General features: G+C 43.9%; 1 protein-coding gene across 1 annotated transcript in view; it reads right to left on the bottom strand.

Annotated features, from left to right (window-relative positions):
• The window catches only part of GRM5 (glutamate metabotropic receptor 5), a 488230-nt gene that overhangs the window by 25356 nt on the left and 436024 nt on the right, over window positions 1-26850 (bottom strand). Inside the window, exons 8-9 of the mRNA XM_045020200.1 lie at window positions 26301-26427; window positions 5160-6099 (exon numbers count right to left, since the gene is read on the bottom strand). Coding sequence (XP_044876135.1) covers window positions 5160-6099; window positions 26301-26427 — 1067 coding nt within the window. The remainder of the gene's footprint in view (window positions 1-5159; window positions 6100-26300; window positions 26428-26850) is intronic.

The raw sequence follows: 26850 nt of genomic DNA, 5'->3' as shown, positions 1-26850 counted from the left end.
AGTTGAAACACATGGTTAGTTTACCATCAGCAGCTGTTGAGTGACTACTATGTACCATTCTATGTACATACTCCTGCTATGTAACTATCTCTACAACTAGCTTTACAGTATGTCTCATGCTTTTTTTAAAATGGACCCTCACTTTCCATAATAATCAGTGTCACCATGAGTAAGTGGCCAATCTTGATTTGTTTGTTTGTGGCTTTTGTGTACATTTTATGCTCCCAATTGACCCTGTCTCTTGTGTGACTGCTGATGGGAGTTCCACCCAGGTGGGCTCCTACATCATCACAGAGGGTGTGGCCAGTTAGGACAGAAGCAGCTGCCTGAAAAGGTTGCAGAAACATTGAGATGGTTACCCTTACCTCTCACCATCTTTTTAAAAAGTGGATCTGGGTGTGGTGGGACTAAGTGGAGGCAACTGGGAAGGAGCATTTGAGACCTCCCCAGCTCTGGGGACAAGGAGAGCTAAAAATCACCCTTCAAAAGGAAAATGAATGAGCAAGTGATGGCCCAGGCCTGAGCTAAGGAGGAGGTCTTGGATGAATGCACACCTATCACAGTATTTGTGAGTAAGAGCTGGGCATAAGGAAACATGCCTGTATGCTTTTGGGAATGTACATTTTAAGGGATAGGTACAGACACAAATGTACTGCTGAATGAACTTTCCCATGAGATTCAGACCTAAGAAATTGGATATAACAGAACCATTGGCACATCACTTCCAATCATAGAATCATAGGGCAGGTCTACACTAAGGGCGGGGGTCGAACTAGGGTATGCAAGTTCAGCTACGTGAATAGCGTAGCTGAACTCGAAGTACCCTAGTTCGAACTACTTACCCATCCAGATGCCGCGGGATCGAAGTCCGCGGCTCCAAGGTCGACTCCGCCACCGCCGTTTGCAGTGGTGGAGTACCGGAGTCGACCGGAGCGCGTGGGGAGTTCGAACTATCGCGTCCAGATTAGACGCGATAGTTCGAACTCCGAGAAGTCGAACTCACCGCGTTGACCCGGCAGGTAAGTGTAGACTAGCCCATAGAAACATAGAATCATAGAATATCAGGGCTGATAGGGACCTCACAAGATTATCTAGTCCAACTCCTGCTCAAAGCAGGACCAATCCCCAACTAACTTATCCCAGCCAGGACTTTGTCAAGCCTGACCTTAAAAACCTCTAAGGAAGGAGATTCCACCACCTCCCTAGGTAACCCATTCCAGTGCTTCACCATCCTCCTAGTGAAAAAGTTGTTCCTAATATCCAACCTAAACCTTCCCCACTGCAACTTGAGATCATTACTCCTTGTTCTATCATCTGGTACCAATGAGAACAGTCTAGATCCATTCTCTTTGGAACCCCTCTTTGGATGCAGCTATCAAATCTCCCCTCATTCTTCTCTTCTGCAGACTAAATAATCCCAGTTCTCTCAGCCTCTCCTCATAAGTCATGTGCTCCAGCCCCCTAATAATTTTTGTTGCCCTCCGCTGGACTCCCTCCAATTTTTCCACATCCTTCTTGTAGTGTGGGGCCCAAAACTGGACACAGTACTCCAGATGAGGCCTCACCAATGTCGAATAGAGGGGAATGATCAAATCCCTCGATCTCCTGGCAATGCTCCTACTTATACAGCCCAAAATGCCATTAGTCTTCTTAGCTAACCATCTTTGCAATCTCTGTGCAATAGTAGATATATTCCAGAGCTTTTGCTTCTGGTTCCAGCTAGGAATGCTACCAGAGTAGATTTTGTGGAAACATTATGTGGTTTCATCCAGGCTGGGGGATGGACGTCCATGAAAAATGAGGATGAGAAACTTCAACCAAATATTTCAGAATCTTAAAAAAATGTTTGGTTGATGTTTTGTGCTAAAAATTGCAGAGGCTTTTGGAGAGAATATGGTATTCATTTTTTCTCAACCAGTTTGCCCATCTCTCGTCCCCTAGATACTATGGTGACTAAGTACTCTAGAAATCCAGAAATAAGATTAGATGAAAGATAAGTAGGCTGTGCGGCTTTGATTCTGGCTATGATGTGCTGTACATCTTTGTGGATTTGCTTCAATTAATGTTGTGCATTGATTTGATACATGATCTTTTCTTTTAATTGAGGAGGGAATTTATTTGGGTGGATACTGAAAAATCAGAAGAGCTCGCATTAAATTCACAAAGTGAATTTCATTTCATTGGGTAATGAATATTTTTGTAAGTAGCACTCTCTACATATTTCATCATTTGAATGCTCATTTCAGTATATAGCCATGGTATTTCTGAGATTTTGAATTGAACAGCACCCTATGCAAAAAGTCATTTAGGATTCTAACAGATGTACTACTTTATTTAGGCAAGAGCAGTCTCTTTATCTGTCATTTTGCAGCTGACGTGAAAGCTTTGAATGGAGCCATGGCATTATCTGTTTGACAATAATTTGATGGAACACTACATTGTGGTATAAATTAGTGTCAAGAAGCAAAATGTTAATGATAGGGGCCCTTCCTTGCACTGGTGACTTAAATAGCATGTTTCCTTAAAAACTCAACAATGACTCACTCCCTATTTAAATAAAACCCCTCTATGCTATTTAAATATGTCATGTAGTTCTGGTGCATATTTTCTTTGATTGCAAGTACTTTAGTGTTGACTTGAATAGGTTCCAAACAAATCGTTGAACATAGTACTGATTTATTCTCTGAAATATGTTACTTTATACACCATATTATTATTGAGAAGTGTTTGGCCATTAAATAAAAAGGTGTTCATACAGTATAGTTAGCAGAATTAAAGTTGAGAGCGCTTTTCTTTTCCACCTTGGAGATGACATCAGACCTGGGTAGACTCAGGAGTGGAATCTTAAATTTACCCTGTGAATTTAATATTATAATTTAAAATGCAACCCCAAAAAGTATTAAAAAAAGGCCTGACCCAGAGAAAGTTTCTGATGGATTAATGGACTCTATTGGCCCTTTTAATTCATGGTCAGATCCTCAGTTGCTGTAAATTGGCATAGCTCTGTTGACCTCAATGGAGCTATTCTAGTTGGGTTCACCTGCAGGTCTGCTTTCATACATTTTAGAAGTCATTTATCCATGCTCCTCACAAATCAAGGAAATATGTCCCCCTAGAATTCAGATTAAATGGACTTGCTGTTAATTTATACCCTACTGTAAATCAGCTTAATTTAGTTCCGTTTTCAAACAGACATGTCAATCTGATAGTTTGGGGGCATATTCTTCTTGTATATACATACATTGCATTCTGAGTGCTCTATGGAGCCCAGCTCACTACCAGCAAGATAGTAACAATAAAGAAGAACAAATTATTGGTTTGTTGTGATTTTTTCTAGAATTCAATGCTCAGGGCACATGTGTATCGACTGTTAAAAACACAACAGTAATTTAAGGTCAGTATCCAACAAACTTTTCCATCTGGATCTCCCCCAAAACTAAGAGCTTCCGCCAAACCAAACCAGCTGCTGCTTCCTACTACTTAGAAGAAGCCTGGGCGAGGAAATAGGCCTTGCAGCCTGACCTGAATATCAACACATTTGGACTCTAATGATCCAAAGCAGGAAGAATATTCCACAGCTGAGGCTCTTTCATGGAGAACAATTTCCTTGAACACACTTACAGACAAACCATGGAGCTGTTAGCTTGAGCACTTTGAATGTTCTCAACTGCCCAGGTATTGCATGGAGAGCGCCTGTATCTGAAGTACCCATGTTTCAATTCATTTAAGGCTCCACAGGTTAAAACTCACATCTTAAATTGCACCTGGAAATGAAATGGAAGTGAGTGTTGATCCCAGTGTGCCCGTGTAACATATTTCTTTCATAACATAACCCTTCACAGACAGGCACCGTCTGTATTAGCGGAAATTTCAGAGTGGTCTTAAGCAGTCGCCTCGCAGAGTACACTGTAATAATTGAGGTGACAAAAGCATGGGTTCCTTTGGCAAAAGCTGCACCTCCTTCCACCTGGCACAAGTACTAAAATGTGCGCTTGACCCTGACCTGCATCAAGAAGCATACAGAAGCAAACTCCCTCTGATTTCAATGGCCATTGGGCCTGCATTTCTGAGGGCATCCAATTCATAAGCCCTAAAATGCATGCCCTGGCTCCCATTTATTTCAGTGTGGATTGGAATTTGTCCCTCTGTAATTTCAATGCAATACAAACACAGCTAAGGAATGAAAAGGTATGTTTTCTGCACCTTTACATAGTCAGGTCTTTTCTCACCTAGCAGTATTTAGCCAGCTGAAATCAGTCTCATTGCAACCATGCCACAAGTGGTAAGGACCAAAAAAAGTAAATGAACCTTCCCTAGTCTATCTCCAAGGCCAGACTGTCTCTCCTTCTGCTGTTCACCTACAATCGTTCCTGTACCCTGAATACGCATGTTTTCTTGATGACCATTGAGGGCAAATGCTTCATTGGGAAGTAGTACTTGGTCAATGGTAGGACGAAGTATGGTTGCAAGATTGTAACCTGTTGACAGCAGGAATTGAGGAGACTGAGAGGATGGAAAAAGAGAACGTATCAGGAAAAAGAAGAAAAGGTAGATGAGGGCAAAAGACTGGAAGAGTGTATAGGAGAAAGGAAAACAAGAGAATGGTAGAGAAGGGATAGAATAGTCCTATGAAATAAATCCCTGGAGGCTTAAGAGTTGCTACTAATGACCCTATTTGTATTGATAGCTTCATCTCTGGGTATGTAGCTTTAGCAGCAATTCTGTTGTCTTACTGTTGTGACTAGATATAAATACAGTATGTTAGTGGCTATGACTTTCATCACAGTGCAAGAGATTTTGAATGAACATGTTCAGGAAAATGTAATAATTTATATTTCTTGGTTTTTTTGATCTTATTTCCCTCCCTTTAACACACATGCAGTTGACTCAGCTGATTCTTTCAAGCTAGTAATTATGTTTGCTTATATTTGGTTTGCTAGTCAAAAATGGTCTTCACCCATAGGCAGCTTTTTACCTGAAACAGACCTACCATGAAACTGTGATAACACAGGAGCGCATATCTGCTAATCCTAGGTGAAGTACATTCCAGTGCAGAAGTGAAATAAATTAAATTGGCTCTTATTTATCCTCCCACTAGTATTATTCCACACTCAGAAGACCATAATCGCTCCAAACACTCACATATTAGCAAAATTTACCTTAGAGTTTCACCAGACGATCCCCTTCTTTTCCATAGGTTGACCAGGCTACTTGAACGGCTTGCAGCTGAAGATGACTTTCCGTCCCCTACGTGCATGCGGACCACGGTCGACGTGGTGAACGCGCTGCGTACGTTCCTTTCTGGCTTAGCGAGGATGATGTACACCTTTGGCACAAACATGCAGCCGAGGGCCACAGTGGCACTCAGGCTTACAGAAAAACACATGGTGATTATCTTGTAGTTGCTACCAAAATATATGGGCACAAAGGCCAGCCAAATGATACAGGTGGTATACATTGTAAAGGCGATATACTTTGCTTCATTGAAATTAGCCGGGACATTTCTGGTCTTAAATGCATAAAAGGTGCAACTTAAAATTAATAATCCATTGTATCCAAGGGGAGTTACGACACCCAAGTTGGTGGTGTTACAAATCAAGTAGACCTCTCGGATACTTGGATAATCATGCATTATATCTGGTGGCTCCATTATGAAAAGGGCAACAATTATGCCTAACTGTATACATATTAAGATAAATGCAATAACCAACTGGGCACAGGCACTCATGAACCTAGGTTTCTTTGTACAGATTTTCTTCTTGCTGCCAGCTAGAATTCTTGCAATGCGATTGGTTTTAGTTACTAGGGCAGAGTAACTCATAGCCGGGGACAGACCGATGCCAATTCTTTGAAGGTAACAATAAATCCGTTGAGGCTTTGCAATGAGACAGAAAGTACACAAGTAACCCAAGCAGATGCCAGCGAGAATAATGTAGCAGAGTTCTCGGCTGGATGACTTGACAACTGGGGTATCGCGGTACATGATGAATATAGCTGTAACAAACAGGGTGGCCAGTAGACCCAGACAGGAAAAAACAACTGCTGCTATTGGTTCAGGATCACCCCATCTGAGGTACTGGACTGGGATGAGATCACAACCTGTTTTAAAAGAAAAAGTGGCAAATTGAAATATAAAGAGTCAGATTTGTATAATTAAAGTTTCTTCTTGCTAATTTTATCTAATTTTAATCTTTCCAGATTTTTCAGAGGCTTATGTATACAGAATGACAATCAACTAATGTTAAGATGACATTGCTAGGATGGTACATGAGACATTTTTCAGTGTTATCTTATTTTAGTAACATAGATCATCTTATTTTGAGCCTGTGATGACATCTTCTAAAAAAGGCCAGTACAAGCAGACATTTAGAGCGGGAATTGCAAAAGCACTTAGCACCGGCCTACTTCAATTGACTTCAGTGGGAGGAGAGTTAGGCCACCCTGAGAGCTTTTGAGCAAGCCACCTATAGTCATGCTGTGTATTCTGGCTTTTTATTTGTAATTATAATAATTTATCAGCCATTTTCACAGTCATATTACATGAAATTGAAGGTAGTTACTCTGTAGTAATATACAGCTCAATGAGGCACTGCATCTTCAGCATGATCAGGTATGTTATATTCTGTGGACTATATTGTTGCCTCCACCTGTGGGAACAGAGATGACAGGGATCTTGCTTTGTCTCTGGCTGCGGCATGGCTGGAGCACCGAAGCAAAAAAAAAAAAAAAGCAAACTTGTGGGGCGGCTGGAGCGGCAGAGCAAAAAAAACCCTTTTAGGGTGGCCAGAGCACGAGTACAGGGGGACTTTGGGCACTGCAGACGTGCCTGGGCAGTGGGGGAGAGGGGGAGGGAGCGGGGCCGGAGAGAGAAGGGGGGCGGCCAAGGCTTCCACCGCGCCGCCTGCCGGGAGGGCTCCGTGCCGCTCCGGTCGGCAGGGTAGGAAGGACATGGGCTGCCCTGCCAGGCTTGCTACAGACCTGGCACCAGCTGGGGCAGACGGAGGGCGCAGCCTGCTCCTAGCAGGGCGCTCCCCTCTTCCAGAGCGGCAAACCAAAAAGAAAAAAGAAAAAAACCTGTGGGGCGGCTGACGCGGCGAAGGAAAAAAAAAAGGGATTTGAGGGAATGCCGCTCCTTAGAATCTGCCGCCCCAAGCATGAGCTTGCTCGGCTGGTGCCTGGAGCCGGCCCTGTTTGTCTCTCAGGGGCATGGAAGGACAGAGGGCTGCTTCCTCAGCACTGTTACCCCTTTTTCTGCTCCTCTTCTTGGGTGTTCTATGGGATCAGAATGCACAGCTGGGGTGTAGTGGGGGGGTCCCAATAACAATCACTCTCTACATCATTGTATCCTCCCTTCATCCTCATGAGACATTTCGCAAGCAAGGCCTTGTCTTCACAAGACAATGGCACTGAGTTGACTAAACGGGTTTAGAAACCAGTTGAGTTAAATCAATGCAAAGCCTTCTCATGGACACTTGTATTTTGGTCTAGTGTTTATATGGATTTAGTTTCAACCAGTAAGGAATCAAATTAAGCTCAAGATAATTCACTTTTAAACCACATTAAGGCCATTCACACGCAGGTATTGCACCAATTTAACAAAACCAGCTCCAAACTGCTATATATAAATTTTCTCATGGAGACAAGGCCTACATTAGTGCTGTCTCTATTGTCAGCCTTGATTTGGCTGGTTTCATCCTCTGCAATGTGGCACTTCTTCTGGGGTGATGGTACAAAAATTGCATGTCTTTAATGATGTCTTCAAAATGCACTTAGCTACCATGATGAAAGGTGCTTAAGGAAAACACAAACTTGACAGAGAGGACACTAATGGATGCCCTGTAATCTTGCATTAACATATCATTCCATTTTCCTGTCGTTATAACTTTAACAATCAATGCTACAGTGAATGAAATATTTCCTAAGCAGGAAACTAACTACTGTTCTCATCAGCTCCTATGTTGCCGACCTATGACTCTCCAGGCTGGAAGAGATGACTCAGTCCCTTTTCTTAGCTAATAGGGGAGGATATGGAAACCCTTTGTATGTGGCTGGACCCAGGAAGTGACACCTCTCTCTTTGCAGAGTGAGGAGGAGCAGGCCAGGCCGGAGGGCTGCACGGTGAGCCAAGAGCTGTTTATATCTTATCCAATCTATGTGTTTATTTAAAATTCTTTTAGGATTTGATCCAAAAACCATTGAAGTTGATGGAAAAACTCTCACTGACTTCAATGGGGTTTGGATCAGGCCCATACTGCTCCCCACACTGAATGCCCCTTATATAGATGAATCTCTCACTACAGTCAAAGGTGTCTGACACAACACAGCTGAACATAAGAACATAAGAACGGCCGTACTGGGTCAGACCAAAGGTCCATCTAGTCCAGTATCTGTCTACCGACAGTGACCAATGCCAGGTGCCCCAGAGGGAGTGAACCTAACAGGCAATGATCAAGTGATCTCTCTCCTGCCATCCATCTCCACCCTCTGACAAACAGAGGCTAGGAACACCGTTCCTTACCCATCCTGGCTAATAGCCATTTATGGACTTAACCACCATGAATTTATCCAGTTGTCTTTTAAACGCTGTTATAGTCCTAGCCTTCACAACCTCCTCAGGTAAGGAGTTCCACAAGTTGACTGTGCGCTGCATGAAGAAGAACTTCCTTTTATTTGTTTTAAACCTGCTGCCTATTAATTTCATTTGGTGACCCCTAGTTCTTGTATTATGGGAATAAGTAAATAACTTTTCCTTATCCACTTTCTCAACATCACTCATGATTTTATATACCGGGTACCTCTATCATATCCCCCTTAGTCTCCTATTTTCCAAGCTGAAGAGTCCTAGCCTCTTTAATCTTTCCTCATATGGGACCCTCTCCAAACCCCTAATCATTTTAGTTGCCCTTTTCTGAACCTTTTCCAGTGCCAGTATATCTTTTTTGAGGTGAGGAGACATCTGTACACAGTATTCGAGATGTGGGCGTACCATGGATTTATATAAGGGCAATAATAGAGTCTCCGTCTTATTCTCTAATCCTTTTTTAATGATTCCTAACATCCTCTTTGCTTTTTTGACCGCCTCTGCACACTGCGTGGACATCGTCAGAGAACTATCCACGATGACTCCAAGATCTTTTTCCTGACTAAATTGTAGCTAAATTAGCCCTCATCATATTGTATGTATAGTTGGGGTTATTTTTTCCAATGTGCATTACTTTACATTTATCCACATTAAATTTCATTTGCCATTTTGTTGCCCAATCACTTAGTTTTGTGAGATCTTTTTGAAGTTCTTCACAATCTGCTTTGGTCTTAACTATCTTGAGCAGTTTAGTATCATCTGCAAACTTTGCCACCTCACTGTTTACCCCTTTCTCCAGATCATTTATAAATAAATTGAATAGGACTGGTCCTAGGACTGACCCTTGGGGAACACCACTAGTTACCCCTCTCCATTCTGAGAATTTACCATTAATTCCTACCCTTTGTTCCCTGTCTTTTAACCAGTTCTCAATCCATGACAGGACCTTCCCTTTTATCCCATGACAGCTTAATTTACATAACAGCCTTTGGTGAGGGACCTTGTCAAAGGCTTTCTGTAAATCTAAGTATACTATGTCCACTGGATTCCCCTTGTCCACATGTTTGTTGACCCCTTCAAAGAACTCTAATAGATTAGTAAGACACAATTTCCCTTTACAGAAACCATGTTGACTATTGCTCAACAGTTTATGTTTTTCTATGTGTCTGACAATTTTATTCTTAACTATTGTTTCAACTAATTTGCCCGGTAACGACGTTAGACTTACCAGTCTGTAATTGCCGGGATCACCCCTAGAGCCCTTTTTAAATATTAGCATTACATTAGCTAACTTCCAGTCATTGGGTACCGAAGCCGATTTAAAGGACAGGATACAAACCTTAGTTAATAATTCTGCAACTTCACATTTGAGTTCTTTCAGAACTCTTGGGTGAATGCCATCTGGTCCCAGTGACTTGTTAATGTTGAGTTTATCAATTAATTCCAAAACCTCCTCTAGTGACACTTCAAGCTGTGACAGTTCTTCAGATTTGTCACCTACAAAAGCCAGCCCAGATTTGGGAATCTCCCTAACATCCTCAGCCATGAAGACTGAAGCAAAGAATCCATTTAGTTTCTCCACAATGACTATATTGTCTTTAAGCGCTCCTTTTCTATTTTGATCGTCAAGGGGCCCCACTGGTTGTTTAGCAGGCTTCCTGCTTCTGATGTACTTAAAAAACATTTTGTTATTACCTTTGGAGTTTTTGGCTAGCCGTTCTTCAAACTCCTCTTTGGCTTTTCTTATTACACTCTTGCACTTAATTTGGCAGTGTTTATGCTCCTTTCTATTTGCCTCACTAGAATTTGACTTCCACTTTTTAAAGGAAGTCTTTTTATCTCTCACTGCTTCTTTTACATGGATGTTAAGCCACGGTGGCTCTTTTTTAGTTCTTTTACTGTGTTTCTTAATTTGGGGTATACATTGAAGTTGGGCCTCTATTATGGCGTCTTTAAAAAGCGCCCATGCAGCTTGCAGGGATTTCACTTTAGTCACTGTACCTTATAACTTCTGTTTAACTAACCCCCCTCATTTTTGCATAGTTCCTCCTTTTGAAATTAAATGCCACAGTGTTGAGCTGTTGAGATGTTCTTCCCACCACAGGGATGTTGAATGCTATTGTATTATGGTCACTATTTCCAAGCGTTCCTGCTATAGTTACCTTGCCTAAAGATCATAGATTTTTTTGCCCCAAGTTCAGCTCTCCACATGTGCACTGAGTTTTTGAGGGCTCTGCTCTTATTACGGAAGGTTCCTTTCTGGGAATGTCAGTATAGCAAAACCATTGCCTAAGGAAGCTCATTTCAGTACTCAAGAATGTGACTTGGCACCTGGATAGGGCGCTTGCCAATTTGAGGTCCCCCCGGCTTCAAAACAACACTTGTTCTAAACAGAGGTGCCAAGTGTTTACAGACTGAGAATGAGATGGAGCAAATAAACCAATAAATAACAACGGTGGTTCATATTTGCAGGAAAAAATGAACTCTGCAGAGTTCTGCAGAGAACATTTTTTTTATTATTGAGAAGGAACTTTCCTCAGTAATTAAACCTATTGTCTATTTGCACCATTATTTGTATGGGAGAAAATCTGTGTTTATCTCAGATCATGAGTCTTTACAATGGCCCTTTACAGTTGGAGAATCGTAAAGGGGCATTTAGCCAAGCAGCTGCAGGAACCGTGGACCAGATCCAAAGCCCATTGACATCAATTGAAGACGTCAATTCAATGGGCTTTGGATCAGGCCCTATAAGCATATGGTTCCAAGGTGACGCACATGACAGTGATGCTTTGTCCAAATGGCCTTGTTGAATGATGTGCAAAATAGAGGACTGGACCACTTGTAGTTACTAACTGCCCCCATGGCATTTTTGAAAAGAGTAGAGTGTTAACTCTGTCCAAATTCTAACTCAGTTAACTGCATTCTGCCTACAAAAATGTATACCTGCCATGTTTCAATCCAGAGCTGGGTGAATGTCAGTGGTGAGGAAAGTGAGCCCTACACAGTGTTTGTATATCAGTCTACTATGTTAATGGGACACTTTGTTCTCTTTGGGGGTGGTGCATACCAGGGCTGCCCAGAGAGGGGGGCAAAGGGGGCAATTTGCCCCGGGCTCCGCAGGGGCCCCCAAGAGAACAGCGGAGGCTCCCACCTCCGCCCCGCTCCTGGAGCCTCAGCGCATCAAGCGCCGAGTCTCCGCCGGAGCCCCTGAGCCCCGCCCCGCTCAGAGCCGCGTGGTCAAGGGGCAGGGCTGGGAGCTCCGGGCTGAGATCAGCTCCCTCCGCTCGGCCCGGAGCTCCCAGCCCCGCCCCCTCACCACGCGGCTCTGAGCGGGACGGAGCTCAGGCCCCGCCGGCCGCACGCTGCGGCTGTTCCGGCGAGGCGCTGAGACTCCGGGTGAGGAGGGAACCGGAGGTAAGAGGCTGGGGCTGGGGCTGGGGCGGGAGGGGAAGTGGGACCCGCCGCCGAAGCGCAGCCCAGTCTTCGGCGGCGGGGGGCCCCTTCCGTTCCGGGACCCGCCGCCGAAGTGCCCCGAAGACCCGCGGCGGGGACCCCCCCCCCACCGAATTACCGCCGAAGACCGGGCTGCACTTCAGCGGCGGGTCCCGCTTCGGCGGTAATTTGGCAGCGGGGGGGCTCCCGCCGCGGGTCTTCGGGGCACTTCGGCGGCGGGTCCCAGAACGGAAGAGCCCCCCGCCGCCGAAGACCCCGGGCCCCCGGAATCCTCTGGGCGGCCCTGGTGCATATTATACATGCTGATAACATAATATTGGGCCAGATCCCCAGCAGGCATAAACTGGCATTACACCAATGAAATCAATGGTGTTAGACCAATTTATATCAGTCACAGATTTTGCCTACTATTTTGTAGTCTTTTTTTTTTTTTTTTTTAAAAAGACACTGGTGGCTCCAATATAAAACCCTCTGCATTTCCAAGTGGGGATGGGAGTGGGAACTGAAAGAAAAGGGAAGATTTTTAAATAGCAGAATCACCAATTCATCTGCCTTTGCCTCTCTGCTTCTATGTAAATCTTCTGAGTTTCTGCATTGCTCCCATTCTGCCTTATTCTTAGATGGATCTCTGCATTGACAATGCACTTTTCCTTTTCTCTGAATATTTTACTCTCTGCAAGATTTTGGCCCATTGGCCCACACAGCCCCCAGTTAGGGTCCTGTAATGTAGGTTATCTGTGTGTGTCTGTGAGGAGTCTTGGATATGAGGAAGCACTTTAATTGCTGGTGTTATGAGAAACATGACATTTTAAGCCAATGAAGTTTTAATTCCTTTGAGTCCAGTTCACTCAACTGAAGTAAGAGCTAGCAGGTGACTTGTTGCTGGCATCCCTTTAATGTTTCTATCCATCCATCTCCTTGTTTGCACTAGAAAGCCTGGATACCTCTGGAAGCAGATGGAAATAAGGAGGAGGAGCCAGCAACTGTGGGCTTCTGCTACTTAACAAGGAGGAGGAGAGGAAACAGAAGCCACTGAAACTGTGAGCAGGAGTCAGGACTTCCTGAAAGGAAAGGAGCCAGGAAAGCTCTATGGGACCAAAATCCTCTAACAGCAAAGGAACGTTAAGGAAGATAGGGAATAGGAAGTCCAGCCACTGTGAAACATGTATTTTTTAAAAGCTTTAACCCTTCCTAAAATATTGATGATGGTGGCAGGAGTCTATATTTCAAAATCCTAACTATTATCTTCTTGAATATAATTAAACCATAATTTAGATACCTTTTTCATGTATTATCTTCTCATCATTCTTATTATGTTGGAACCTTCTCTGAACTTGTTAGAGCATAAGAACATAAGAACAGCCACACTGGGTCAGACCAAGGGTCCATCTAGCTCAATATCCTGTCTTCCAACAGTGGCCAGTGCCAGGTGCCCCAGAGGGAATGAACAGAACAGGTAATCATCAAGTGATCTATCCCATCACCCATTCCCAGTTTATAACAAACAGAGGCTAGGGACACCATTCCTGCCCATCCTGGCTAACAGCCATTGATCGACCTATCCTCCATGAATGTAACAAGTTCTTTTTTGATCCCTGTTATGGTCTTGGCCTTCACAACATCCTCTGGCAAGGAGTTCCATAGACTGACTGTGTGTTGTGTGAAGAAATACTTCCTTTTATTTGTTTTAAATCTGCTGCCTATTAATTTCATTTGGTGACCCCTAGTTCTTGTGTTATGAGAAGCAGTAAACAACACGTTCTTATCTACTTTCTCTACACCAGTCATGATTTTATAGACCTCAATCATGTCTCCCCTTAGCTGTCTCTTTTCCAAGCTGAAAAGTTCCAGTCTTAATAATCTCTCCTCATATGGAAGCCGTTCCAGACCCCTAATCATTTTTGTTGCCCTTTTCTGAACCTTTTCCAATTCCAATATATCTTTTTTGAGATGGGGCAACCACATCTGCATGCAGTATTCAAGATGTGGGCGTACCATGGATTTATATAGAGGCAACATGATATTTTCTGTCCTATTATCTACCCCTTTCTTAATTATTCTCAGCATTCTGTTCGCTTTTTTGACTGCCGCTGCACATTGAGTGGATGTTTTCCGAGAACTATCCACAAGGACTCCAAGATCTCTTTCTTAAGTGGTAACAGCTAATCTGAACCCCATCGTTTTATATGTATAGCTGGGATTATGCTTTCCAATGTGCATTACTTTGCATTTATCTGCCATTTTGTTGCCCAGTCATCCAGTCTTGAGAGATCCTTTTGTAGCTCTTCGCAGTCTGCCTGGGTCTTAACTATCTTTACTAATTTTGTATCATCTGCAAATTTTGCAAATTTACTAACATCATGTCTGAAATTACAGAAGAAGTGTATGTTTTAAATATATTATTTTCCACAGAGCAAAATATATTCCCCATAGTTTTGTTCCTATTTGATCAGGTCAGTTGTAGAAAATATATCAGGCCTGACCTTCAGTGGGTAAAAACTGACATAGCTCTACTGGGTTTAATGGACAATAGCTACTCACCTGGAGACACCTTGGGCCTGACTTCCAGGAATGCTGATCACCCACAATTCATTATTTTCAGTAATGGGATCTGATGGTACTCCCGCTTCTGAAAATCAAGCTAAAGGCATCTCATGTTGGGCACCCATGAACTGGGGAACCCAGACTAAGTAGCAAATTTGGACTTCACGGTGGCTTGTCAATTGGGAGTAAGGACTTGTCTACATGGGGACACTCAGGAAAATAAATTGAGATTAACCAAGTGTGTGAATTTAAAGTGAATTAGTTAAACTGCATTAAACCCCTGTGCAGACAATCTCATTCAGAATTAAAATGGATTTAACTCGGTTTACTTTAATTCATTTTGGAATTTATTCACTTTGAGTTATTTTGGACTAACTTTCCTGGGTGACCCCATGTAGACAAGCCCTAAATGTAAGAATGTGGACTAGAATTTAGAAGGTTCTATTTCTGAGCCTTGTGTTCTTATCACTAGAAAATGCCTCTTTGCCGCTTTCCTTTATTTTCAGGGGATATTAATGTTTTTCCTAAGCTGTTTCCTGAAAATATCACTTATGTTATTAAAGGCAGAATTCATTCCAAGAAAAATAACCCCTTTTTATATTAAATCTAATTAGTCTCTTTCCATTGTTTCTGTATCACGCACCCAAACACAAGTGTCATTGAAAATACAATTATCTACAATATGTCAAAAAAAAAATCAGTGGGGTATGTGGCAAAGGTGCTAGGCGGAATGATCTGCCTCCCCATGGAAATACCATAAGGATGTGGGTCATTTAGCCTTTGACATCAGTGCAGCTAAGAAGACCGAGGAACACATTTACTGGCATACTGGTGTAACACAATTTGGCCCTTAGTTACTAAATGCAGACTAATATGACATCTGTATTGTAGGAGTCTTAGCATGAAAAGCTTTTCATGGCAATAATGAAGTTATCACCATTTCTTAGTGTAACAAGGACATTTGGATTTTTATGAATCATTCTCATTAACATTAATAAAAGTTACCTGTGTGACTCCCATTCACTTTAATGAGAATATGCATCATATTTATCCTGAAGAAGATTAGGGGGCTGATTCTAATTTCACTGACATTGGCATAAATCAAGAGTCATTCCACCGAAGTCAATGAAGTTACGGAGAGCTGATTTGTGATATGTAATCACACTAATGCTTTCTTAAGATAGCACCTGCATCATTTCCCAATACACTGTAAGACTAAAGGACCTCAATGACCTATATGTCCACCTTCCATTTTACCAAAGGATCACTTAATTAATCTTTACTGGGACCACTTTGGTATTTTATATTCACAATGCTGCCTGCAGTTTTCTGGAGCAGAAAACATTAGAAAATGATCTTTTTCTGGCAACTGGCCTTTATACACAGCACAAAGAAACAAGGACTGTTTTTAGGATGGCTCCTAACTTTGCAACAGGGGTGACTCATGGGCATGCACTTATCATCAGTTCCAGCCTATTTCACGCCTTTCAGGGTTTATTACTCTTTTTTAGATTCCCTTAATAAAATTCCCACAAAGAGATGAAAACTCAGGCTATTTATTCTCCTTCATTTTATTAGGAGGATGCTAAGCTATATGCAATGATTTGTTCCACAATGAAGTTTAAAGACTGAATGTTTTTTATGAAATGATGATCAGCGTGGTTATCATATAAACACATTTGCAGGTAATGGATTCTGAGAATGGCATTTTGAAAGAGAGGATTATGTAAAGTAAAAGAAGGAAAAGGGAGAAAAGATTTTGAACACTATGCCAGATTAATTGGCCAAGATTAAACTAATGTCAATACTGAAAAATGCATTATACATAAAGGAGCCCAATTCTGCTCCACCAGACATATGCCTGGACATACCTTCCACCTACTTGCACCTCATTGGCAGGGCAAATCATCTGGAAAGCTTGGTTGGCTGGGGACTTCTCAGCCATAAGGGCATTCCCAGGCGGTAACCTCTCTCCTGCTCCCTCGGGTGCATTGGGGGCAATCTTGGCTTGATGGAAAGGCTTTTAGCATCTGGGGAAGTTTAGCACTGTCTTGAGGGTGCACTATGTTGTGCTGAGACCAAATTGACCCCAGGCTCACCGTAGGATTGGATGAGGGGTGGTGCAAAGGTGGAATAAAGCTGCATGAATGTATCTGAGGCTAGAAATGAAGCTGCCTACAGGCCAAGGGGATGAGCACCTCAGAAATAAATTGATATATAGACAGACAAGAATTCCCCCTTTATTGCTCTTTGACTTGTAAGGGAAAAAGATGTTCGCACCAACACAATGCAACATTTATATACACTTAGTTGTGTGCACAGTACTCTGATATGCAGGATCTTCTATCCCATAAAAATGTCTCTCAGTCTCTGAGATATGAAAACTACAAATTACAGGCAAGCTCACATGTTGACAGGAAACAGCTACATTTTGTGAAAAATATAGATGACATTAGCTAGAGCACTCTCTCTACAGTGTTACAAATTACATTCATTTGTGATCTTCTGTATCACTGAACAATTTCTTCAGCAGTGAGAAAAGTTTAAAGACATGCAGTATTCACCCTTGGGATCCGATCATAATAATGTTATTTATTTCTCTGGATTCCTTTGAAACCCTAGAGGCCCTATTATGCTAGGTAATGTATAAGTACATAGACCCGCTCTGAAGACCTTATAATCTAAATGGCTAAGATAAACTAAGGGCTTAGCTGCACTGTCCCACAGTTTGGACTATGGGGGTGTCAATAGCAGTGCATGCCAAAGTGCTGCACTGAACTCCCCCAGTACGGATGCTTCAGGCGCTCTCTTCAAACAGAATTACATTATCGCAAACTAGGAATCTTTTAGTTCGCAGCTACAGGGTCCACACGGGGGAGTTACAGCACAGCATTTTGGTGCACGCTGTTATTCACACCCCATAGGAAGAAAAATAAATATGGCAGGCGACCAGCTTGGCTTAACAGTGAAATCCTTGCTCGTCTTAAACACAAAAGAACAGCTTACAAGAAGTGGAAGATTGGACAAATAACCAGGGAGGAGTATAAAAGTATTGTTCAGGCATGCAGGTGTGAAATCAGGAAGGCCAAATCACACTTGGAGTTGCAGCTAGCCGGAGATGTTAGGAGAAACAAGAAGGGTTTCTTTAGGTATGGTAGCAACAGGAAGAAAGTCAAGGAAAGTGTGGGCCCCTTGCTGAATGAGGGAGGGAACCTAGTGACAGAGGATGTGGAGAAAGCTAGTGTACTCAATGCTTTTTTTGCCTCTGTCTTCACAGACAAGGTCAGCTCCCAGACAGCTGCACTCTGCAGCACGGTATGGGGAGGAGGTGACCAGCTCTCTGTGGAGAAAGAAGTAGTTCGGGGCTATTTAGGAAAGCTGGACGAGCACAAGTCCATGGGGCCGGATGCGCTGCATCCGAGGGTGCTAAAGGAGTTGGCCGATGAGATTGAAGAGCCATTGGCCATTATCTTTGAAAAATCATGGCGATCGGGGGAGGTCCCGGATGACTGGAAAAAAGCTAATGTAGTGCCCATCTTTAAAAAAGGGAAGAAGGAAGATCCAGGGAACTACAGGCCAATCAGTCTCACCTCAGTCCCTGGAAAAATCATGGAACAGGTCCTCAAGGAATCAATCCTGAACCACTTAAAGGAGGGGAAAGTGATCAGGAACAGTCAGCATGGATTCACCAAGGGCAAGTCATGCCTGACTAACCTAATTGCCTTCTATGACGAGATAACCGGCTCTGTGGATGAGGGGAAAGCAGTGGATGTGCTATTTCTGGACTTTAGCAAAGCTTTTGATACAGTCTCCCACTTAAGTAAGTAAGTGCCAGCAAGTTAAAGAAGTATGGGCTGGATGAATGGATGGTAAGGTGGATAGAAAACTGGCTAGATGGTCGGGCTCAACGGGTAGTGATCAATGGTTCCATGTCTAGTTGGCAGCCGGTATCAAGTGGAGTGCCCCAAGGGTCGGTGCTGGGGCCGGTTTTATTCAATATCTTCATTAACGATCTGGAGGATGGTGTGGACTGCACCCTTAGCAAGTTTGCAGATGACACTAAACTGGGAGGAGTGGTTGATACGCTGGAGGGTAGGGATAGGATACAGAGGGACCTAGACACATTAGAGGATTGGGCCAAAAGAAATATGATGAGGTTCAACAAGGACAAGTGCAGAGTCCTGCATTTAGGACGGAAGAATCCCATGCACTGCTACAGACTAGGGACCGAATGGCTGGGCAGCAGTTCTGCAGAAAAGGACCTAGGGGTTACGGTGGACAAAAAGCTGAATATGAGTCAACAGTGTGCCCTTGTTGCCAAGAAGGTTAATGGCATTTTGGGTTGTATAAGTAGGGGCATTTCCAGCAGATCGAGGGATGTGATCATTCCCCTCTACTCAGCACTGGTGAGGCCTCATTTGGAGTACTGTGTCCAGTTTTGGGCCCCACACTACGAGAAGGATGTGGATAAATTGGAGAGAGTCCAGCGGAGGGCAACAAAAATGATTAGGGGGCTGGAGCACATGACTTATGAGGAGAGGCTGAGGGAACTGGGATTGTTTAGCCTGCAGAAGAGAAGAATGAGGGGGGATTTGATAGCTGCTTTCAACTATCTGAAAGGGGGTTCCAAAGAGGATGGATCTAGACTGTTCTCAGTGGTAGAAGATGATAGAACAAGGAGTAATGGTCTCAAGTTGCAGAGGGGGAGTTTAGGCTGGATATTAGGAAAAACTTTTTCACTAGTAGGGTGGTGAAGAACTGGAATGGGTTACCTAGGGAGGTAGTGGAATCTCCTTCCTTAGAGGTTTTTAAGGTCAGGCTTGACAAAGCCCTGGCTGGGATGATTTAGTTGGGTTTGGTCCTGCTTTGAGCAGGGGGTTGGACTAGATGACCTCCTGAGGTCCCTTCCAACCCTGAGATTCTATGATTCTATGATTCATAGTCTAAACTGTAGGGCAGTGTGGACGTAGACTAAGGGCGAGAGAAAGGAAATGTTGTTAACCTCATTTTACAGATGGAGAACTCAGACACAGAGATTTAAGAGCCTGACCCAAAGCTCATTGAAGTCAGTGGAAAGACCGTCATTGACTTTAATGACTTTTGGATCAATCCCAGTGAAAATCACTTGGCAAAGCCAGGAATTAAACCCAGATCTTCTGAATCCAAGGCCAACACCTTAACTACAATCTCTCCTAACTAAATATAAAGCACCTTAAACAACTAAGACACAGCATCTCTCCTCAACCAGAAAGGGGAGAAAAAAAACCTCTTCTCCATTCAATGATCCCAGACGACAATATAACTGCCCTACGCCTTGATTCATCCCTCCACTCATTCCTTCTTCCCCCAAAGCCTGGCAAAAGCATAATTTATGCAAATGATCAAATCTAATTTTGCAAAGAAAGAAGAAAACAATAAGTTATGATGGAAGCAATAAATGTTCTGTACCGAGGAGTGTTTGGAGTCATAAAAGCAATTGTGTAAAATTGCACTCTCCCTGTATCTGATCCTTGTGTGTCTGAGTTACAGCTGTTCAAATTACTGACAAAAGCAAGATTTGAATGTCATTATAGTGGCAAAGTCAATATGAGACATGAGCCAGATCCTGTTCTGCCTCATGCATTATCATCAGAACTGTCAGCTAATTCCTGACTGCAGTATCTTTATTTTTACTTATGATGACATAAGAAGCGTAACTGCGAGCTACAGTTGTAAAATAGTTCTTGCGTATGTGTGTGCATGCATGATTTTAGCAGCTTCTATTGCTTAAGTACCTAGAGTCTGATCTTACCAGGTGCTTTGCATATATCTCCCAGTTATTTCTGTAGGAGTTGAGGGTGCTCGGCACCTAGCAGAAGCAGGCAATCAGCATCTCAAAGCATCCGTAGAGACTTGCCAATGCCACTCAACCCTGTGTCTGTGCTTTTCATAAGCTGTCATACAAACTGTGCCAGAAACCAAGACTGAGCAATGATTGCTTCCTGGGAATTGGTCACTTTCTGTTGATCTTCTCAGTGAGAGAGAATGAGCAACTGTACACAGTACAAAGGAAGGGGTAATTTTTGTTCAGTACTTACAAAACTAGATCAGTTTTGATCCTGGGCTCTCGCTGACAGAATGCTTTGTATGGAATACAGCCTAGAATTGTCAAGCTCTTTCTATGGAAAGTGCACTGCAAATGCCTGTTATCTTGTTTACTGGGTTTGGGCTCTTTCCATTTTCTCACTGTTTATCCACACTATTAAATCCAAGCCCAGTTTTCATGAAGTATCCAGGGCTCCTACTCACCTGCCCCCAGACAAAGAGGAGAGAACGCAATACCCTTTGCAGCCTTTCCCTGTTACTCCAAATGGCAATCAAATGGGCTGCCTAAGGTGAAGCAGATTTCCCCAGTCCCTGCCTCGCCAGGGTTAGAATGCAGTCTCCATACGCAAACTAATCCCTGACACCAAGGAGCTCAGATTAGGGACTTAATCTGGCTACATCTGTCCAATACGACCATCAGACCACAAGACTTGGCCATAGTTGTAATAATGTCCTTGCTTTATTTTGCCACATCAAATGAAAATGTTTCTTGTAACTGTGATGAAAAAAAGAAACCTATGTCTGATATTCAGTCATTGTGTACCAACAGCCGCCCAAAGAAAGAAAGAAAAAAGAAAATGAAAACATTTCAGTGAACTGCGAAATACCTTTCCTCCTAATCTCATCTGAATCCAGCTAAGAAAATCAAATAGCCAGCACATGCAGAGTACATTAGGAAGAAGAACCAAATGTCACCGATACTAATAGTATTTGCCTTCCGTTCCTGTCCCCAAAGTAGTTGCCACTAAAACTTTGTTGCTATCACTCTTGCACAGTCTCAGAAGTCACACAAAGTGTGACTTATTCCCTCCCTGTAGGGAGCCAGGGTGGCTCCCCTCCGAGCCGGAGCGGAAACCGCCGCATTCTCCACCGGAGGGGGCGGGGCCAGGCCGAGTTCGCTCCGTCCCCAGCTGCGGGAGGGGCGGAACAGGGAGTACAAAGGGCGGGGCCCTTTGCTCCATCAGGGCGGCACAACGGAGGGAGGCGGACGCAGACGCCGCGCTGCTCCCTCCCGACCTGGCTGTCGACCCTGATGAGGCGCGGGACCAAGGGAAGCCCGAACAAGAGAACGGACGGGACTCCGTGGGACTGCCCGGCACGGACTGCCCCGAGAGACAGGAGGGTCCGGAACCCGTGGAGGAGCTGGAGCTGCCCGCCGCGGTCTATCCGACCGAACCCGAGGTGCGTGTACCCGAACTATTGCCAGCGTTCCCCTGCTAGAGGGGTATGCTAGAGACTCCTGCCAGCGCTCCCCTGCCTGAGGGGCGCGCTGCGAACTATTGCCAGCGTTCCCCTGCTAGAGGGGTACGCTAGAGACTCCTGCCGGCGCTCCCCTGCCTGAGGGGGGCGCTGCGAACTCCTGCCAGCGTTCCCCTGCTAGAGGGGTACGCTAGAGACTCCTGCCGGCGCTCCCCTGCCTGAGGGGCACGCTGCGAACTACTGCCAGCGTTCCCCTGCTAGAGGGGTACACTAGAGACTCCTGCCGGCGCTCCCCTGCCTGAGGGGCGCGCTGCGAACTACTGCCAGCGTTCCCCTGCTAGAGGGGTCCGCTAGAGACTCCTGCCAGCGCTCCCCTGCCCGTGGGGCGCGCCACGGACCCCAGCCAGTAAGAGAGAGAGGACCCCTCCCTCCCCGCCGGCGGCGGTAGCCAAGGCCGCCCGGTTTACACTCCCCCACAAAAAATGTTTTGAAATCAGCCATTAAGGAAAAGGAAACAAAGAAAGAGGAGTCAGCTGGAACAGGATATCCCTAAGATACACCAAGGAAGCACTGGAATTTCAAACAACTCTAATATGAAACACTCTTCCTGAGCCCAGTCTCTTTTTGGACACAGAAGGCTGTGCCCTCAAAAACAATGTGATCACCTAGAGAACCAATGGGATATTGTTTCTGATCCAAATTCCACTGCAGTCCCTGGAAGGACTACCATTCATTTTACTGGGATTTGGATCTGGCCTGTTAAGCGAATCCCCTTGTTTCTGTCTGAAAATGTTTGGATTCTCTCCTCCCTCCACTGTAGAGTTAATACAGACAATACCCTTGGGTGGGTCATTAAATGAGGGACCTCTGGATCTAAACCCATGAGCTACTATACCTTGAGCTGAAAGACGCAGCTGTGTTAGCTTAAAGGCTGTAACAGTCTCATAAATCTTTATATGGGGGAAGAGAGCCACCCTGAATAACCATGGATGCTATTAATATAACATTTAATAGAGTCCTACTGCAAATTTGAAAAGTATCCATCTCTGTCTTTTCTGTGGAACTGCTTGCTTAGCTCTTCCTTTTCTTCAGTAAGGCCTACATTTTCCAAACATGACTAGTGATTTTGGGTGCTTCCATTGTTAGATGATTAAATTGAGACATTTTAAAAGGGCCTGAATTTAAGAGGGTGAGTGATCAAAGCTTTCCGAAAGTCAGTCTCTTCTTGAGTCACCCACTAGTGCCTCTAAGGGCAGATCTACACTGCGGGGGGGGCGGGGGAGAATCGATCTAAGATACGCAACTTCAGCTATTTGAATAGCGTAGCTGAAGTCGAAGTACCTTAGATCGAATTACTTACCATCCTCACGGCGCGGGATCGACGTCCGCGGCTCCCCATGTCGACTCCGCTACCGCCATTCGCGTTGGTGGAGTTCCGGAGTCGACAGGAGCGCGTTCGGGGATCGATATATCGCGTCTAGATGAGACGCGATATATCGATCCCCGAGAAATCGATTGCTACCTGCCGATCCGGCCGGTAGTGAAGACATACCCTAAATGAACACGGGAGATGCTCCACACACTCTTCTCAACCTCCTCCAGCTGAACTAGGGCTGGGTGAGAGAAGGGGACAAAGCTTCCGATGTAGAGTGAGGGTCTGTAGTCACAGTACACAAACTTCTTTCTCCCCCACCAGTGCCTTCCTCCCTGACCCCCAAAGGAATGGAGCCCGGAGCTTTCTTTCCCCACACACCAGACAAGGGGCACCTGTTTCCCTATCCCTACACACCAACTGCATGGAGACTTCCAGCAATCAGAGGACACGTGCCAATCAAGAAGCCAGGGCTGCCCATCCTCCAACCCAGACCACTACCAGCGCAGTCCCATTATCATCCAATCAACCACCCTACTATCAGAGACTTCAGGGCATCCTCCTGGCCACTATTATTACCACAGGAAAAATCACCACTTTATGAAGAGCAGCTGCCGTGCAAAGGAGCCCCCAAGAGGAGGTACTCGGGAGGAAGGGATTACAGGGGTTTGTGAGATATCAGGCTGGGGAGGAGATGGAAAGATAGATGGATTTGGGAGTGGGAAGAATATGGAACTGATGGGTTTTGGGAAGGGAAAGCATGAATTGTCTAAGGGGATGAGAAGCATTTTACCCAGACAATGGTGCATGTATGGCTGAAAAGTTTTGAGGGATCCCATAATTAAAATTTTGGCCACATATCACTGTTTTCCTGCCCTCTAGTGTTTACTCTTAGATGGTGTCAGAGCTATTTTCCACTGACAGCCTTTATCAACAGAAATTATCTCCCCCCCGCACCCGAATACATTTGGACTTTAAACTTTTCCTTCAAGTCTTAATCCTCATTTTCTGCTTCTGACAATAGTTTTTCACCAGGACACATTTGTGTTCTGATGTCCTACAAACATATGAGTAAAGCAATACACCAAACTCAATTTCTCCCCACTGGCAACGTCCCAGCTCCTCCCCATTACATTTAATCAAGTCTGTGGCATAAAACCGATCCTGGCCATTGAGCAGAGGAAAGATGGAGCAACATTTTGTCGAATGAGCCAGGAGAGATTTTATCAGCGCTCCAATACCTGGCAAACAGTGAGATGCTACAGGTGTGCCAATAGCTGTTTGCCAATATGTGGCAAACAGTGAGATGCCATCCTTTTCAAGTGTGGAGTTGATATATTTTCAGGAAGGCACAGCATCAAGGCTCTCATCTGAAGGAGATAGCGGAAGAAAGACTTTTTCCAATCAGCTTTTTATGAATGAAGCTTTGTGAAGCTGTCATTATTACCTATGACACGGCTTTATCTTGCAGCGAGGAGGCACAGATTGCTGCAGTAGCAAACATAAAAGGGCATTTCAAGGAGACTAGTGTGTGCTTTGTAAAACTGAAGGAAATTTCCTGCCAGAATACAAAATATCCTCCCTCTCTCCTCCCCCTCCCCAAACTTATGTTAAAAACAAGGCTAGACTGAAATGCATGTTCTTTACAAGCTATAAAAGCTGGTGACCTTAGATATGATTATAAAACATTATTGTTCCATCCACCCTACAGATCCCCCAGAAAAGCATTTTTTAGAAGCTGGTTTTTAATACCGTGCTAAAGAGCAGGGGTCAGATCACACTGTTTGTCACAGAAACCCACAGGTAGTTTTATATGTACACCTGTCAGTTTCAGCAACAGCGAGGACATTAAATGGAATTAATCAAGCAGAAGAATGATCGATAAAAATGTAGCAGTGCGTGTATTGATATGAAGCAGTAAGCATGAAAATGATAAAAAAAGCTACTTTCTTTCAAATTGTGTATATGGTAAATAGATACCTCAGTGGTGCACACATTACAGTACTATAGCTTTCTTATGCAGCAAAAGAAATATTTAGTCTAACAACATCAATATCATCTCTGTATCCTAAATCCAAATTTTGGCGTGCGCACGCGCGCACACACACACTTTCTCTCTCTCTATTATCATCTCATTCTCCCTTCTCCACACCCCACCCATGTGTTTCATCCATCTTGTCATGAACCAAGATCCCAAGCTTTTTGAGGTATGGACAGCCTTTTGCTACCTGTTTGTACATAGCCCAGCTAATGAGAACCTAATCCGTGCTGGCATTTGTAGGTGTTAATGTAATAAAAATATTTGAACACCAATGCTATGATTAGGCAACTAGGAGAAAACCTGGGTAGTACCAGTGTTGAGGCCACACACTGACGGTCTCAACATCTGCTAACAGATATTCTGCAGACTTCCTTGCACTGAAACACAGAGGCACATTATCCAGAGCCGGGAGGACATCATCCGTGTGTTTTAGCTCAGACTGTCTGGTGCACCCAAGGCTATTACAAATGTTGATGCTTCTTGGATCAGTTGTGTTTTGGGGAGGAGTATGCTGCACAGGAAGTTGTCCAGAGGGTCTCTCAACTGGCTAGAATTTGGATGGAAAACACTGACATTTCACAGAATTATTGTGTGCCCGTTTTGGAGAAAAACAGAAGCACCTAAAATTGGGCCCCACTCAACTTCTATACAACAACTTATCTCCTGCCTATTTTTGGAAGGTTCATATCCGAATCTGCCCCCAATGATTTTGGCTCAGTTTGGAGCTAAAGCCAGAATAAGCCCATTTTCTAGATCCAGTGGCTCAGAACTTTGGGAATAGCTCTTCTGATGAATTTTCCCCTGGTTTGTGACAAAGATTCATGGACAACAGCTTGAACCATGAATACAGATGCCAGCCTCAGTTCAAACTTGGACCCAAACTCTAGGCTAAACAAAATCTAAACACCCCTAATATTTAGTTTCGTAGTGGATATATTTCGTAGTGCATATATACTCAGGTATAAAGTGTATGAACATTTCCATTGACTTTTGCTGGGTTTTAAACACAACAATAACTCAATTACCTGTAAGGTCATCAGTGGGCCAGGAACCCAGCTGGCACGCCTTGCATGTGTATTCATCAGAGACAAACTCGTTCTCCTTACAAGGCGTACAGGTCCAGCAGCAGCTGACTTCTCCTTTACGGATCACCTGAGATGAATATTTAACAGAGCAATTAGATTTGTTATTAAAATCGATTTTCTTTAATGCTGCTGAGGTTCCTTATTTGTTTTTCAAAGTCCTTTTTTTACTCACTGTTTCTAATAGAGATGAGCCCATTTTTTTGAGGAAGCCCCTTTTGCTAATATTATTCTTACCATTATAAATCCTTCTGATTAGAACTGGGCGATCATTCACACAGCATGAACTGTGACTCATGGGCATTGGAAAAAACAATCATTGAGGATAGTTTGCAACCATCTTATAGGCTGAAATATGTACAGATAAATCGTTTGTCAAGCAGACAACGTTGTAAAGGTCTAAATCTCTTCAGTGATCATTTTCACACAGAAAAAGGGGAATAATATTGTTTACTGTAGATACAGGAATTCACTCAGTTCTAGTTCAAATGTA

Source organism: Mauremys mutica, chromosome 1 (assembly GCF_020497125.1).
Source record: "Mauremys mutica isolate MM-2020 ecotype Southern chromosome 1, ASM2049712v1, whole genome shotgun sequence".
In the NCBI taxonomy this organism is placed as follows: domain Eukaryota; kingdom Metazoa; phylum Chordata; order Testudines; family Geoemydidae; genus Mauremys; species Mauremys mutica.
The sequence above is the reverse complement of the archived record's forward strand: the minus strand, read 5'-3'. Positions and strand labels throughout refer to the sequence as shown.